The following is a 14,955-nucleotide window of genomic DNA, read 5'->3' on the forward strand; positions in this document are numbered from 1 at the left end:
CGTAGGATCGAGATACATGGAATGCGAGTGCACCCGGTGCAATCGAGAAGCATACGGGTTACGTTTGTTTGAAATCGAGGGGCCGAACGAGCGTGAAGTGACGAGGATGCTTCGGCTGGGGATTGGAACGCTCTCGACGGTTTTTCGAACTTGCGAGAGGCCGGAATCTCGACGAACAACGTTCACGTGGGAGTCGCCCCTCATCGATAGTCGCGAGCTGTAACGGGCTCGGACATGGCGAATTAGGTCCAGGTAGACAAGTACATTGCCGCTCCAGCCGGCGAGGACACGGAACCATTCGTCACGAGTAACTCCGGAGCGATATCCAGAACGTCTATTCCCGGAGAAAGAAGTCAATGCGGCGGTTCACACCACGTGGCATTGACGTGTGGCGCTATGTGCAACAGAAAACGAAACAGGACCAAACGAGAATTTCAAAGCTCGAAATCAAGAATTTACGGAGACCGCATGTCGGGCGAGCAATGTTTTTTGGTCGGCCACATCGCGCCAGTCATGTAACGGGTCCGTCGGACCCCGATTTTCCCATTTTTTGGGGAAAATATTCTCATGGAAAAGATGGGATACACTTAGGGTTTTTGAACCATAATGCTACATACCATGTAGCTTTGAGCGATCTAAAGTTGGCCCGTGCACGTGCGGCACGTGCGTGGGCCGTCGCGGTTTTGGGGACAAAGTGTCAAAAAGACTACACGAAAAGGGGGCCTCCTTCATCTTATCCGAGTGCCCACTGTAGAAGTTTAGCTGCTGATTTAGGAAATTATATATAAGGAATATATAGCGGCGGAAAATATTTTTGAAAAAAAATTAGGCTTTGAAATTATCGACATTTTATTTTCTCGTACTATTTTCGCGTTTCTTTATTACGTTAAAGACGACAATTACCCACCAGGACGTCCACGCTCGGTACGAGAAAACAAACAAAAGAATCGAGCGTAAATCGGGGAGCTTATGTTTTTTTTTCATTTATTTTATTGTGTAGAAAAAAGATAAAGAAATTGTTACTAAGTTAGTTTTTTTTTTTTTTTTAAAAAGAACTTTTTTCGGCATACGAAATTTCGTGTCTTCTTTAAAGACAATAATCCCATAAAATAAATGACAATTGATTTGGGCTCCGTTCAGTTCCAACGAGGGAGGACTCTACTTTAGTTTTAAATAGTGATCTCGAAATCGAGATCCCCTTTAATTTCGTGGACTAGAGTTAGTCAAAGCTTATGGTGAAAGCTCTGATGGTTATGGCATCCGCATTACCAAAATAATGAAGGACATGTTCAACGAGTGGTTTTTCGTTTCCTTTTTTAAAGTGGACGGATAAAAAAGATGGACATATTGACTCATCGTTTTTTTAGAAACCCGACTCGACATAGGATACTCCATGCCATCGAGCTGTGTCCGAATTGTCGTTTGAGCAAACGCAAGGATCACATCGGACATTCATCAACAGTTCGAGGGACCGCATTGAACAAACTAAAAGTTCTGGGACGATACTGCACATTGAACCGAGCCAATGTTCGGGGATCGTTCACGTCGTTTTCCCAATCAAAAAGCCAGGATGGGAGACTAAAGCTCATCTCCCGCACGACCTATCAACTTCGTTCCGACACGAAAAATCATCGACATCCTATGGATAATCGGTGGTCCGAAAAAGAGGTGCGAGACGGAAAAAAAAAAAACTCCTGATAAGGAGTAACTATCACATGCTTCGCGAGCATTGCCTCGAGCGCATATCGACCATTAGATTAAAGATCCAAAATACACTTCATGCACAATAACCTCCTCCCTCCTCCTTTCTCCTATTTCTTTACATGGGTATATAGGCCAAACGTTGGACTTGAAGCATGCCCTTAAAAGGCTCTATTTTGGTTCTTATTCAGATCTTGAGATTATCGGAATGTAAAACTTTCAAAAGGTACTCTCTTTTCTTAAGAAAGAAAAAGATATAGGGTGTTTCGAAAGCAATGCTTCGAGCGAATATCAACCACTAGATCTAAGAACCAAAATACACTTAATGTACACTAACCTCCTCCTCCTTTCTTCTCTTTCTTTACATGGGTGTATAGGCCAAACGTTGGACCTGAGCAGATCCTTAAAAGGCTTCATTTCGACCCTTACTTAGATTTCAGAATCACTCGGACGTAAAACTTTCAAAGGATATTTCCTCTTTTTAGGAAAGAAAGAGATACATAATGTTTCGAGAGCGTTGCCTCGAGCGCATGTCAATCATTAGATCTAAAAACCAAAACAAGCAAAATGCACAATAACCACCACCACCTTCCTCCTCCACCACCTCCTCCTCCTCTCTTCTCTTTCTTTACATGGGTACACAGGGCCAAACACGACACGTGAATCATTGCTTCCAGAGAGAGGGGGGAAGGAGGGGGAGGGAGGAAAAGAACAAGAGGGAAGGTTTGAGTTGGGACAAGGGTTCTAGGTATACAACCAAAAAAACAAATGGAGAAAATGTCAACAGTTTCGATTTGAAAAAAGGAGAGAGGCCAAAGAGGAGACAGTGTTTCAAAGAGATGCGAGGCATTGAGGGCGACCCGTGGTCAAAGGGGGAGACCGGTGTTGTCCTCTTCTCCCACCCCCCACACCCTCCTGTGAAATTGACCCGAGTTAAGTTTTTAGCAGCAGCAGCAGGAGGAGCACTTTCCCTTTCTCAAATCCCACACACCCACCAACCACTCACACCCTCCCCGTTGGCATCATTTGATCCCCCTCCCTCCCCATCCAAGCCCATTTTTCAATCATATCCCCACCCCACACCCCCCACCCCCACATTGAATACCCTTTAGTACCCTTTTGGGGAAACTTGCTTACTTGGAATTTTTCTCCCTTTTTTTTTTCTCGAGGGAAAAATAATAATAATGCCGGCCGTCGATTCGGTGGTGATCGACCGTGGTCAGGGCAACCGCTGCCTTTTTTTTCGTCGCGGTCAAATTGGTATTCTTTCTTTTACCGGACGATGGTCGGCGTTCCGTTCGTTGAAACTGCGTTTGGGACGATAAAAGACGATTCGCCACGATTTGTGATGGCGAAATTTCAATCTTTTCCGGGTGGCCGTTGGAAGGTCTGTACTCATATCCTGCCACTTTGTAGCAAATGGGGCTGCTTAATATGGTTGTTTCGGAAACACTTCATCTAAGAACCACATGGATAGCTATAACTTCATCGGTCGGTGTCGCGCCTCATATATATATATATATATATGTATGTAGTTGAGTTTCATATTTGTGCATCGTCTAATACCGTAAATTAAATTACCGCCGTGTAAAGTACGATGATAACCACTGAACCGTACAGTATCTCTATTGCGATCGACTTGCTTCCCACTATGCCCACCCGCAGAAAAAGAACAAAATGTCGTGCCAATCCGTCCCCGTGATCACCCGTCCATATACCGCAGCTTCAACACAATTCTAACTTCGCGAGATCATCGTCGCGCCATTAAAACTCGGCGTGCCAAACTCCACAGCATAACATGTAACGCATCGTTGTCTACACGTGGTGTCGTGAAACTACAAACATACATTTATAAAAAGAAAAATCAGGAAAAAACAAATATATATTTGCTTTTTTTAAGGGCTTCACGATTAATCCAACAAAGCAATGGTTTTGCCTTGCTTTTCCATCCTCACGAAAAGCCCGAAGGCGAAAACACGTGCCGCCCCCGTGATCCCCGGAACGCGGAGAAAAAGCGCCCCCCCACGCCGAGTCAAGCTCGGCTCAGTGAGCCGCCGACCCGGAGTGGCACTCTCGTAATTACCCGCAATCCCCGTGGGCAATTACGCACCGCCCTCCCGTTTTTTAGACCCACCTCCCCCGTCTTCGTCACGGCGCGTCCTCCCCCCCCCTCCTCATGCACACAACCACTCCCCAACAGAACCCCCCGCGACCCCCGGCAGCGGCACCAGAAACACCTCCGAAATCCGCCGCCGCCGCCGCCGGACCGCCGGACCGCCGCCGTGAGCTGAAGGCGAGAGGGGGCCCGGCGAAGGGGGGGTAGAGAGGGAGGGAGAGATAGAGAGGGCGGCGGGGGAGATGACGTCGGGGACGCGGACGCCGACGTGGAAGGAGCGGGAGAACAACAAGCGGCGGGAGCGGCGGCGGCGGGCGATCGCGGCGAAGATCTTCGCCGGCCTCCGGATGTACGGAAACTACAAGCTCCCCAAGCACTGCGACAACAACGAGGTCCTCAAGGCCCTCTGCAAGGAGGCCGGGTGGACCGTCGAGGACGACGGCACCACCTACCGGAAGGTAAAACCTCGTCACCGTCGCCCGCCTTTTCCTTCCCTCCCCTTTACTTCCTTCGTGCGCTGCCTCGCTCTTCTTCTTCTCCTCTTGGATCGCGTGTCTCGATTTGCGCCGTCGCGAGCGGGTCTTGAAAAGCTTGAAATGCGACAGAGCTATGAGAAGCAGGTTTACTGCTGAAGATGCAAAACCCTCCCGCGAAAATCGAACCCTCAATCCGTCGGCTGTTGATGCGAACCTGTGGACTGCGACTCGCTTCTTCGTTGAGAAGTTTTAGATCGCGTCGGTGCGCGATTCCGAGAGTGTTCTTGAAAGCTGGAAATGGGAGCTGAGAGATGGACAGACCATATCCTAACTCCCTCTCTCTCCGTCTCTCTCTCTCTGTGTTCGCGAATTCCTCTTCTTCTTCGTACGGGCTTTCCCTGTTTGTCCTCTTTTTGTTGATTGGTGATGATGATGATGATGGACGGGAGCCGCGATCGATCTGCGGAATCGAGGCTTTCGCCGTGAGCCATCGTGCGCCGGAGCGCGTGTGTCCGGCGCACGTGAATGCATGTGGGCTCGAGCTCGAATCAGACCTCGTTTTTGCTTCGTCTTGGTTGGTAAATGTGCGATTACATGCGAATTTGTCGAGAATTAGCGGGAGATTGATCTGGGTTAAAGCTCGGAGGATGCTTGAACGAGGGTCAATTTGTTCAGTCCAGATGGGGGACGTACACGAAACACGAGAGCCCTCTTTATTAGAGATTCCATACAAACTGCTGAAAATTTCTGAATCTGAGAGAGACCCTTCTGCTTCTGCTTCTGCTTCTGCTGCAGAAGCAGCAGCCGCAGCGAAATTGTTCACTTCACATGACGAGAACGTCCCCTGCCTCTTTTGCCTTTGGTTTTCCCCCATTTCCCCCAGCTCCTCCTTTTTGCGTGGAGCGAAAATTCGAGGTGCTTTGATGGGCGTTTTTGTCTCTCGGGGTCTGGGATCTCAAGAACTTTCTCTTCCCTCGACGCGAAATGGAGCTCCTTTAACCCCCCCTTTTCTCGTTTTTCTGTTTTTTTTTCTTCACGTCCTTTGGCCGTGTCGTCTTTAATGACGCTGAAGAAACTTTCCCCTTCTTTTTTCTCTGGTGGGATTTTCTCGAGCGAAAGGACTTCGTTTTCAGAGTTTGTTGGGTTATTATTTTATCTCTCTCTCTCTCTCTCTATTTTTCATTTGGGAATCGCCCTTACCTGCCGGACACCACCCCTGCAAGAGCAGCAGCAGTAGTCTTAGGACCTGACGCACACAGAGACATCCCAGGTAAATTGAAGAGGGTTGTTTCGGTCATTGTGATTGAGCAGCCAATGAGCGCGAGTAACGTCTATTTTCCGTTCTTTATTTTTTTTTCTCATTTCCTTTTCCATCAATGATTATCCGAGATTCCCGGGTTTATCAGGATACAAGAGAGAGAGAGAGAGAGAGAGAAGTAATGGGTAGGAAAAGCTGCTTTGGGGTGGAGATGGGTTGAATTTTGAAGGGAGGAATGGGGGGGGGGGGGGTCCTCGGATTCCCCTCTTTTCTTTGCGTGAATTTGCAAGGCGGAGAAAAGCGTATGAAATGTGGGGATTGGGAAGTCTTCTTTCGATTATGGAAAATGATGGGTTTTTCTTCTTTTTTTAGGGATTTTTACTTTAATGGCACCATTTGTCAACCGTTAAAGATCGGGCTGTTTGACGTTGCTGCCTTGCTTTAAAAAAAGAAGTTTCGGGTCTTGGTCTGATAGTCAATTACCGTCTTGCCCTTGTCATTTGGCTAAATTTGCCCCCCTCTGCGCGAAAGTGCACGTATCTGCTTTCAGTTTCTCTGGCACCCCTTGAGCATTGAGATTGTTCCCCTCTCGTTGCACTGCTTGGTTTCCCATAGGATGAGAAGAAATTCTGTAAAGAAACTCCAGGAACATGATACTGAGTTTACGTTGAAGCATAGAAGTATGTTTAGACTTTACAAGCCACAATTACAAGTCAGAAAATGGTAGATTAGCTGCCATAAGCACCGCCTGCTTTTGAGGCTGATAGGTATATTAGGAAGTCTATTATGGATTAGGAACTCTTGCCAGATTTCCCGATGACGAGCTTTATCGCATGGTCTCCAAAATGTTACCTATGCCAGATTTCTGGATGACATGCTTGTTGCTTGGTTTTCAAAGTTTTTCTCTGTGAAAGAAGGGAATGTCTCCCAGAAAGCATGAATTAGTAAATTGTAAAATTTGATTAAATCAAGTGATCATCGGTGTGGCATCTCTCAAACGAGTTATATATCGAGTTCAGGATTTTGATTTGTCATCCCCGAATCTTCACATGCATCTATTCCGGCAATACTACTTTAGATGATTGTTTGATGTATCCATTTTAAATGCTGTGCTCAGGGATGCAAACCTCTGGAACGTATGGACATTATGGGAGGATCAACATCAGCAAGCCCATGCTCCTCGTACCACCCAAGCCCCTGTGCGTCCTACAACCCTAGTCCTGCTTCATCTTCCTTCCCGAGCCCTGCCAGATCACCATACCCTGGCAATCCCCATGGTAATCCTGACGCGGATTCTCTCATTCCGTGGCTGAAGAATCTTTCATCAGGCTCATCCTCAGCCTCTTCGAAGCTACCCCACCATCTCTTCCTTGCTGGGGGCTCAATAAGTGCTCCAGTTACTCCTCCATTGAGCTCTCCAACTTCCCGAACCCCCAGAGCCAAAAACCACTGGGATCAAGCCACTGCTTCCATGGCCTGGACTGGACAGCATAACTCTGTCTTCCCCTCATCCACTCCGCCGAGCCCTGGCCGTCAGGTCTTACCTGATTCCGGATGGCTTGCTGGTATCCAAATTCCTCAAAGTGGGCCATCTTCTCCCACATTCAGCCTCGTTGCCCGAAATCCCTTTGGGTTCAAGGAGGAAGCTTTTTCTGGTGGAGGGTCCCGGATGTGGACTCCTGGGCAGAGTGGGACATGTTCTCCAGCAATTGCTGCTGGTGCTGACCTCACATCAGATATTCCCATGTCGGACAGTATGGCAACAGAGTTTGCATTTGGGAGTAACGCAACAGGCTTGGTGAAGCCCTGGGAGGGCGAGAGGATTCACGAGGATGCTTCTGATGATCTTGAACTCACACTCGGGAATTCCAGAACCAGGTAGAATCATGAGTTAACTGGCTGGTGGGGTAAACATCATGCTGCTGAGGTTTGAATTCCCTCTTGGCCTGATGATATGACATGGTCAATGCAGATAAAAGGCGAGTTCTCTTTGGATGGGTTGGCAACTTCTGTTTTGTGCAAATTTCTACTTTTTCACATGGTTCAAATCACGGTGTTGCTGTAGTCATGCGGGCTGGAATTGCAGTGTTTAGGAGCAGCTGTTTTTCTTCTTTTCTCCTTTTTATTTCCCTTGGAAAAGGATAACTGAAAATTAAGTTATAAATATTTGGCTGGCTTCGCTCCCGAGTCAAGTTCATTTGGTCCACATATTCTTTCAAATTTGTGCAAGCGGAGAAGCTCCGGAATCTTTTAACCTCTCTTGTTTTTTCTTTGCGCATGGCCGGTTATTGGGCCATTGGTTGCGAAGTTCAATCCATATAATCTTAAGAGTGCTCCCTTGCGCAGTGCGGTGCTGGAGAGGTTTCATTTTTGCAGGCTTCTTGGTTGGTCAGCTGAAAACTTGTTATTCCAAGATCTCTAAGTACATGGCAGTGGTTCTAGATTTGAGCTGCGACTTGTGTGAGAGCTTTAAACCAAGGACGCTTCCTGATATGGTTCGCTAGGTTGTTTATCCCAACTTTGTTGCGGTTATGGTAAACAGTTCTTGAGCTAGTTCAAGTGCAAGTTCCACACGAGGTGCTAGCCAAATCGTCATAGTTGGGCAGGCCGGTAGATGAACGAGGCTATCGGCCGTTAGCCATCCGAACAATCGGGGAGCATTTGCCTTAGTGAACCGGTGTTCCCTCTTGCATTGCCAATGTCTTCAATGAATTCAACGAGCAACAAATTACGGCCTAGGGTCATGCAGTCCATGTTGGCTAGTGGTTTCCCTCCCTCTGATCTTTTTCTTTCTTGACAACAGCTCATACCTACATACCCCCTTTCGTTTCTCAGGTCGATCTTCGTTCGGTTTCTCCATACCTACATTCCCCCTTTGGTTTCTCGTGTCAATCTTCGATCATATGTTAGGTCAAGACACGGTTTTCTGAAGAGAGCGCTTTTTTCATCCAAGTCAAGTATTGAGCCACTTCACATTCCTTCTTCACGTTACCACTTTCCTGCACATGCTCAATTCCCTCACCATTCGACTAACAAGAGAATTCACATGGGAACATGATCTAGCACACGACGAGATAATTAACACGAAATAGCAATGATCTGTATACACTACTTCGAAACAGGAAGAGCAGCGGTTGATTTCCGCTACACTGCATTGACTCGAGTCTAATGCGCAGTGCCAGTACTGAACAGGATCTAAAGAAGAGCTGTAAGTCGGGTCAGGACCACGCAAGCCTGTTTCTCTTGGTTCATCATGAACAATCACGCAAACATTCCTCCATCATTTAGGACCTGCCCAACCAATCTTCAAGCAATTTGAAAAGAAGGGCATTTTTTTTTGCCAACATCACTTTTCGTCTTCCCCGATACCTCGAGAAAAACAACAAATATGAAGTGGATAGCTTTATGTACATCCGAGAGATTGATCCCAGCAATTACAACTATTTACATATTCCTCCAGAAACCCCTTGGGGAAGAGAGGGAAGCTATAAGTTTGAACATGCTGTACACTTGATAAGAATAGACAACTTTACGGTGTGGCAAGAATTGTGGCAAAGAACTTCCACAGGCAGTATCGGGGACGATCGGCCGAGTTGTACAGCACTTAATTTGGTAAATCACCACTCCAGCTTCTGATACATGTCAGTGAGCGCATTGTAAAGGATGGCAGCAGCTGGTGGCCTCGGCAATGAGCCAAGTAGTATGTCCAATGCATTTATAGACTGGCTGCCGTAAAATCGGGAATTTTCTCTCGTCCGCGTTGTCACGACACTGCCTTCAAGCGAACATCCAACAAAAGCACCTGCAAATCATTTCATGCAAAAGTCGAGAACAATTACAGAACTTCAGAAAGCGGAACGAGCCCCCATGGACTGCTGGCAATGAAATGAAAGGACAATGAGGGATGCAAACTAGACCTCTCCAACTTTGCACTATGATTGTCTCGGTTTAAGTAAGATCTATGAAAAATCAAGCTCAGTTGTTCTCCCAAATGATCGCTTATACAAAAATATCTCTGCAGAGGCTTTCTCAACTAATGTCTTTCTCATTTCCCCTTTCTTTGGCACTAAGAAATGGGCAACAAGCGAGCTTCTCAAGAAATGCTCTTTGTAGAAGCTTTTTCAACCAATGATCTAATCAAAACGGCCTCACATAGCTTGAAAAGGTAAGGGTATCATCATTTTATTAAAATATATAAATAGCATTTGGCCAAAAGCATTTTAAGTAATCAAGAATGTTCTTTTATATGACTGCCTAAGGACCACTACCTATGCCATAAAAGCTAGGACTCCGTACCTCACCTCAGCAACAGAGACAAATGAGGAAGAAAGAAAGTAAGAGAACAAATCCTTCACAAAATGAGCAGTTTTTCTATATCCCATGACCGTTATTGTATCCACTTAGCAAGCTACTAAATAAAAATAGAGAAATTACTATCACATTAAAACGGTTAATATCATAGGATAACCCATTCACCTCAACATCCTCCACTGGTTCAACTGTTGCCAAGCAGTTTTTGGATATACAATCTATGTTGTTTTGCATAGCGATGTATACGTACCCCCAAAATCAGCTCAGAGGACAACTCCAGTTCAAAAGGAAAAATAGCTAAATAGGTGAGTACCTTTACTGCAGCTGTACGTATAACAAGCAGCATAGCCACCATCCCCTGCTCGTACATCAGCTTCAGCAGCCCTTCCAAAGGTACCGACTGCTGCACTCAAACCAGCCCCAACTGATAAATGAGCAGTACCACTAAATGTCTTCACAGCCTCAGTTGTTCTCAACACTATTATGAAGTCCGTCAATTGTCCTCCAGCCTGCAATCACCCTTGACTGGTTACTATTGACAGGAATAAGGATATCTCCACATCAAATTATAACACAAAATCAAACATTTATTGCGGGGATAATCTTTTCATTTATGTATTTGATTTTTACTATTATTCTTGTTATGTTTTTGGGAGGAAGGGGAATGGAGTAAAGAATTTCTTTAGTTGATTTTTATGTTTTATCCAAGACTTCTTTGCTCGAGCTTAAGCCAAACCGGCAGAAGCTGTTAATGCCAAAGAGATGCTAATAGAGAGGGAATGATTATCAGGGATACAATGCAATCTCTGGCTCAGGGACTTCTCCCACTTCCACAAAAAAAAAAATCAAATTTAGAGAAAGGGAACGGAGATGCAGAAAAGAACTTGAAAATTGAATGAAAACACATTAATCAAAGAAAAAGTTCAAATCTCTTATCCTGATAAATACTGTTCTTAGATAGAGTTCCAGAAAGGGAGAAACAAATGGCACATTCCACGAAATAGAAGGATGACAGACCAGACATTTACAAAGGAAAACCCTCACAGAGACCATGGAAATGAAGCACACGATACTTCAAGCATTCCAGATGGAGTCAAAAATTAAACTGGTGTTTGTTATCTAAAACGATCAATTTGAGCACGTTGATCCCCGTGGTTAATCTGCAAACTGTATGACAGAGAAAAATACTTCTTGGTTTTGATGCTTGGCCCTTAAGATTGATGGAATCAAATCCAGGCATACCAGAAAACAAACCTACCTGTGCTCCCCACCCAATTCCCAATGAAGAAATTGCAGAAGGTGGAGACCATGAACCATCTTGCCTACGAGCAACCACAAGGCCGGTTCCAATATTGTAAGTTACCATCATACCAACTTTCGCAACAGTTATTATTGCAAGGCCTTTCGCTTGTCGTAAAATGGTATCAGGAATTGCCTTCTCAGGTTTTAGTGAACCCACCTGAGCATTCAGAACGCATCATATAATAAGCTTAATAACCACATGAGAAGTGCCAGAGAACCTAATTTTAATGCCAAAGTAAAAAAAAAAGGAAAAAGAAAAGGCAAGACAATTAACTTATTTCTGAGAGAGAGAGAGAGAGAGAGAGAGAGAGAGAGAGAGAGAGAGAGAGAGAGAGAGAGTTCTTAATTACTTTATCTTGCACCGATAGTATGAAAAACTCTTAACGGAATAGTTTTAATAAGATCTCAAACATCTCTAAAATAAAATCACCACATCACCGACGATAACAAGAAAATGGCTTCCCTTGTCAAAGATCAAGTCCACAATAGAGAGCATTTATTTTTCAAGTAACAACAGCATTACTAGCCAACTGTTCTAGGATATACACAGATGGAATCATGAGGCAGACAGTATCATCTGAACTTTACCCCTACCTTACTATAACCTCGGATTGCGTTTGTTGCCTTGTAAATCTCATGTTCCATTGATTGTCCCCATGGAAAATTGATCCAGGATCTCAACGTACTAAGGTCTGTCAGATCTTGGGTCGGAAACTGAGAAGCATGGCTTACTTGATCCATTAGGTAAGGCTGGACAGACTCAAGCCGCACGCAGCAGACATCACACACTCTCTGGGGATCGCTAGTCCGGAACTTTACAGGCAACAAGCTCCTTCCTCTAGAGCACTCGCCACAAAAAATCCCTCCACAGAATCGGCAATGATGCCTGGAACGCATGATTGGATGAAAGCGCACGCTACACAGCATACATGCTGAAGCGCTGCTGTCTGCCATCCATGTTGGTGGCTCTGCCTCAAGAATTTCCCTCACATTTCCAAAACTGGCCTCAGTGAGAGTTTGAGCCATTTCTTGCCAAGCTTGCTCGAGCAGATGAGTAGACATCCACGAAAATTTACTACTAATATCACCTGAAGTAAGAGCACTTACTTTGCCTCGGGCTGCGAGTAACATTTCAACTAATACATCCCACATAGTAAGCTCCTTTTCTTCCATGACGTACTGGTTCCACCCCAAGTCCCCTTCCGGAAAAAACCCCCCATTTGAGTAAAAACTTCTAGTCCAATCTTCTCGATGATTTTCCAACATAGGTGGACAGGAAACAGGTATCCACATGCCTGTATCTTCCTGCAGTGGTTTATCATAACAGAAGTACTTTCCAGGCTTCTGATTGATATTCTTTGAATCTCCTTCCCTACTGCTCTCCTCGTTACTGCTCTGGCATGGTTCAGCCTCACATTTTGCAGCCGAAGTCCTGTCCCACGTAGAATCAACAGTGGCTATTGGAGTATCATGAATCCATAAATTGCCAACGGCACCTCCATCCTGTCATCAGTATTAGGGGGGAACAACAGTAAGTTTTCCTAGTTTCAACTTATTTGCGTCAATATCCACAAGTAATAATCTTCAGTAGAAAGCTTGCACAAACGTACACAATTTACATCAAGCACTAAAAAGCCAACTCTTTACACATGAAAAAGTACAGCATTCCAGAAAGTTTGGCTGCTAAAGAAGGTGCACAACAAACTGTCCAATAGACCCTTTTAGCCTCTCGGGCTCAACATTCGCCTTCGGTGAGTGCGTGACGAACAAAACTGGTCCAATTTCAGTCAGCATTGGAATATACCAACATCCACCCTGACAGAGCTGCTTTCTCTCCCAACAACTAAAAATACAACATAACAGGAAAGCAACGCAAAGCCAATCGCTATCTGATGATCCGCTCGTGTGTTTCATGTGTAATTGTCAAGGCTATAGAACGAAGTGCAGAGACAACCAGCTCTGAAAAATTTTCAAGAAAGAGGGGAAGCATCAACCATTTAAGGCAACCCTAAGTTTATGAACAATTCTTAGACTCGAAACTAGAATTGTCTTTTCCCGATCCTCATGATACGATAAAGTTCAATTGTACTAAACTAATCAAGACCGAACCTTTTCCACTAGCACATGAAAACCCATCATTCGCAATCACATAGCTAGCCCCAGCATTATATACCAAATCACGCACACCTTTCTTCTTGCCCCCTCGCTAGCTCATGCCTAAAATGTATCAGAGAAGGTCTTGCCCACACGAAAAACATCAGTGTCACACGGCAACTTGTCGTCCCGCCAGCACAGCAAGACAATCAGAATTCAGAAAGAAACACCAGACAGATTCTCTCTGCCCATAAGACAGAATTCCAAACAACCCCAGATGTTCCCAATACGCAGTGAAATTGCCAAGCCCCTCGCATAACCAACAGATACCCCGAAGATCACACCAATTCACCAAACGAAAGCGAACACAAAGAGCTGGAAGAAAAACACAGAGGCCCACTTACAGGCAAACTAGCGGGAACCCGGTAAGCCTTATCGGGGACGACGGAGCTGAAAACCCCGGAGCCGCCCAAAGCATCGGCCTTCGGAGCTTGGTTGCCGGGATTCGAGCTGACACCCTCCATGGACGCGCGATTCAGGAGCTTCCTTCGACGAACGCCGACAGGGTCGGCATACACGCACGCACGCCCGCCCCCCGGCTACGATTCGAAGAGAACTAACCCAATTTGGCGAACGGGAAAGATCAATTCAAAGGGATGGAAAGGCCCCTCTTTTGTTCAGCGATTCGATCGAACGAAGATGGAGGAATCATGGGTTCGTCGAAGGCAACCGGTTGATCGATGATCCAGCGACAAAGGCGATGACTTGTTCGGAGATTTTCGTGTTCGTTTGAACTGGAGGAGAGAGAATGAGAATGAGAGAGGAGATGTCAAGGAGTCATTACGTTTTCTTTGCGTGGAGTCTGTGAACTTCGATCGGCAGACAGCCGGAGGACGGGGGTTGAGGCCCCCCTATTTTAACGAAATTGTGAATTCCTCCCCTGAAGTTTTGGGTATTGTCAGATTTTACCCCGGGTATTTTCTGATAAATGAGCTTTGTGGCACTTCTCAATCTTTAGTTACGAAATTCCCCATGCACCAAACATCACTTGGTCGTCATGGAATTGACATTAGCTATCTCCAAATTTCTTCTTTTTAATCGTACACTGCCATCCTTGATTTTTTTTTTTCAACTTTAGTTTTCGAACTCTTAAAGATTTATTCTAATGTAATTCTTTCTTTTGGATATACCAACACTCTTAACTGATGTAAAAATCGATTCTATTAACTTGCCATTAATTTATATAGCTAGCGTTCATATGACGTCTTTGTCATGTCTCTTTTTCTCTTTGAATTAACTACCATGTGGCCGCAACTTGATTGCCCGCCACCTTTTAACACATATCCCTAGCCTGGAATACCTCGTTGCTACTTATTGCCATCGATAGTGGTTGCTACATCTCCATCGAATAAAAAATTCAACACCACCAACACAAAACTGAACCTCCATTGCCAAGATTGGACTCAGAGAGCACCACGAACTTAGCCCCCTCCGCCATAAGTGCCATTGTGCCCGTCGCACCATTGCCACCGAACTTGTCCATTGCTAAGCTCATCTATCGTATTACGATGGACAAACAGATTTAGATTTGAGGTTGGGTTCTCATATTTGAGTAAGCAAAATCGAATTTGCGGTATTGAATCCTTGATTTGAAGTGACGCCAACTCAATCATGGTCATTATCTCCATTAGAGAGAT

General features: G+C 45.3%; 2 protein-coding genes across 3 annotated transcripts; one reads left to right on the top strand and one right to left on the bottom strand.

The window, feature by feature from the left end:
• The first annotated feature begins 4,035 nt into the window (after positions 1 to 4,035).
• On the top strand, positions 4,036 to 7,743 carry LOC115682053 (BES1/BZR1 homolog protein 4). Of its 2 annotated transcripts, XM_030606187.2 has the most exons (3): positions 4,036 to 4,275; positions 6,669 to 7,429; positions 7,524 to 7,743. In XM_030606187.2, the coding sequence occupies exons 1-3, from the start codon at positions 4,060 to 4,062 to the stop codon at positions 7,525 to 7,527; spliced, it is 981 nt and encodes a 326-aa protein (XP_030462047.2). In that variant the 5' UTR covers positions 4,036 to 4,059; the 3' UTR covers positions 7,528 to 7,743. The 2 variants fall into 2 exon arrangements, with proteins under 2 accessions (XP_030462047.2, XP_030462046.2); XM_030606186.2 differs by having other exon boundaries at positions 4,037 to 4,275; positions 6,669 to 7,743.
• A 1,158-nt stretch (positions 7,744 to 8,901) lies between these two features.
• Positions 8,902 to 14,101, bottom strand: LOC115682052 (uncharacterized). Its single transcript, XM_030606185.2, has 5 exons — positions 13,663 to 14,101; positions 11,759 to 12,667; positions 11,121 to 11,321; positions 10,176 to 10,371; positions 8,902 to 9,353 (listed from the first exon to the last, which is right to left on the bottom strand). Exons 1-5 carry the CDS (start codon positions 13,780 to 13,782, stop codon positions 9,169 to 9,171), a joined length of 1,611 nt encoding a protein of 536 aa, XP_030462045.2. The 5' UTR covers positions 13,783 to 14,101; the 3' UTR covers positions 8,902 to 9,168.
• Between the last annotated feature and the right edge of the window lie 854 nt (positions 14,102 to 14,955).

Source organism: Syzygium oleosum, unplaced genomic scaffold (assembly GCF_021117445.2).
Source record: "Syzygium oleosum isolate NSW1041296 unplaced genomic scaffold, Sole_v2.1 Sole_v2.18, whole genome shotgun sequence".
In the NCBI taxonomy this organism is placed as follows: Eukaryota; Viridiplantae; Streptophyta; class Magnoliopsida; order Myrtales; family Myrtaceae; genus Syzygium; species Syzygium oleosum.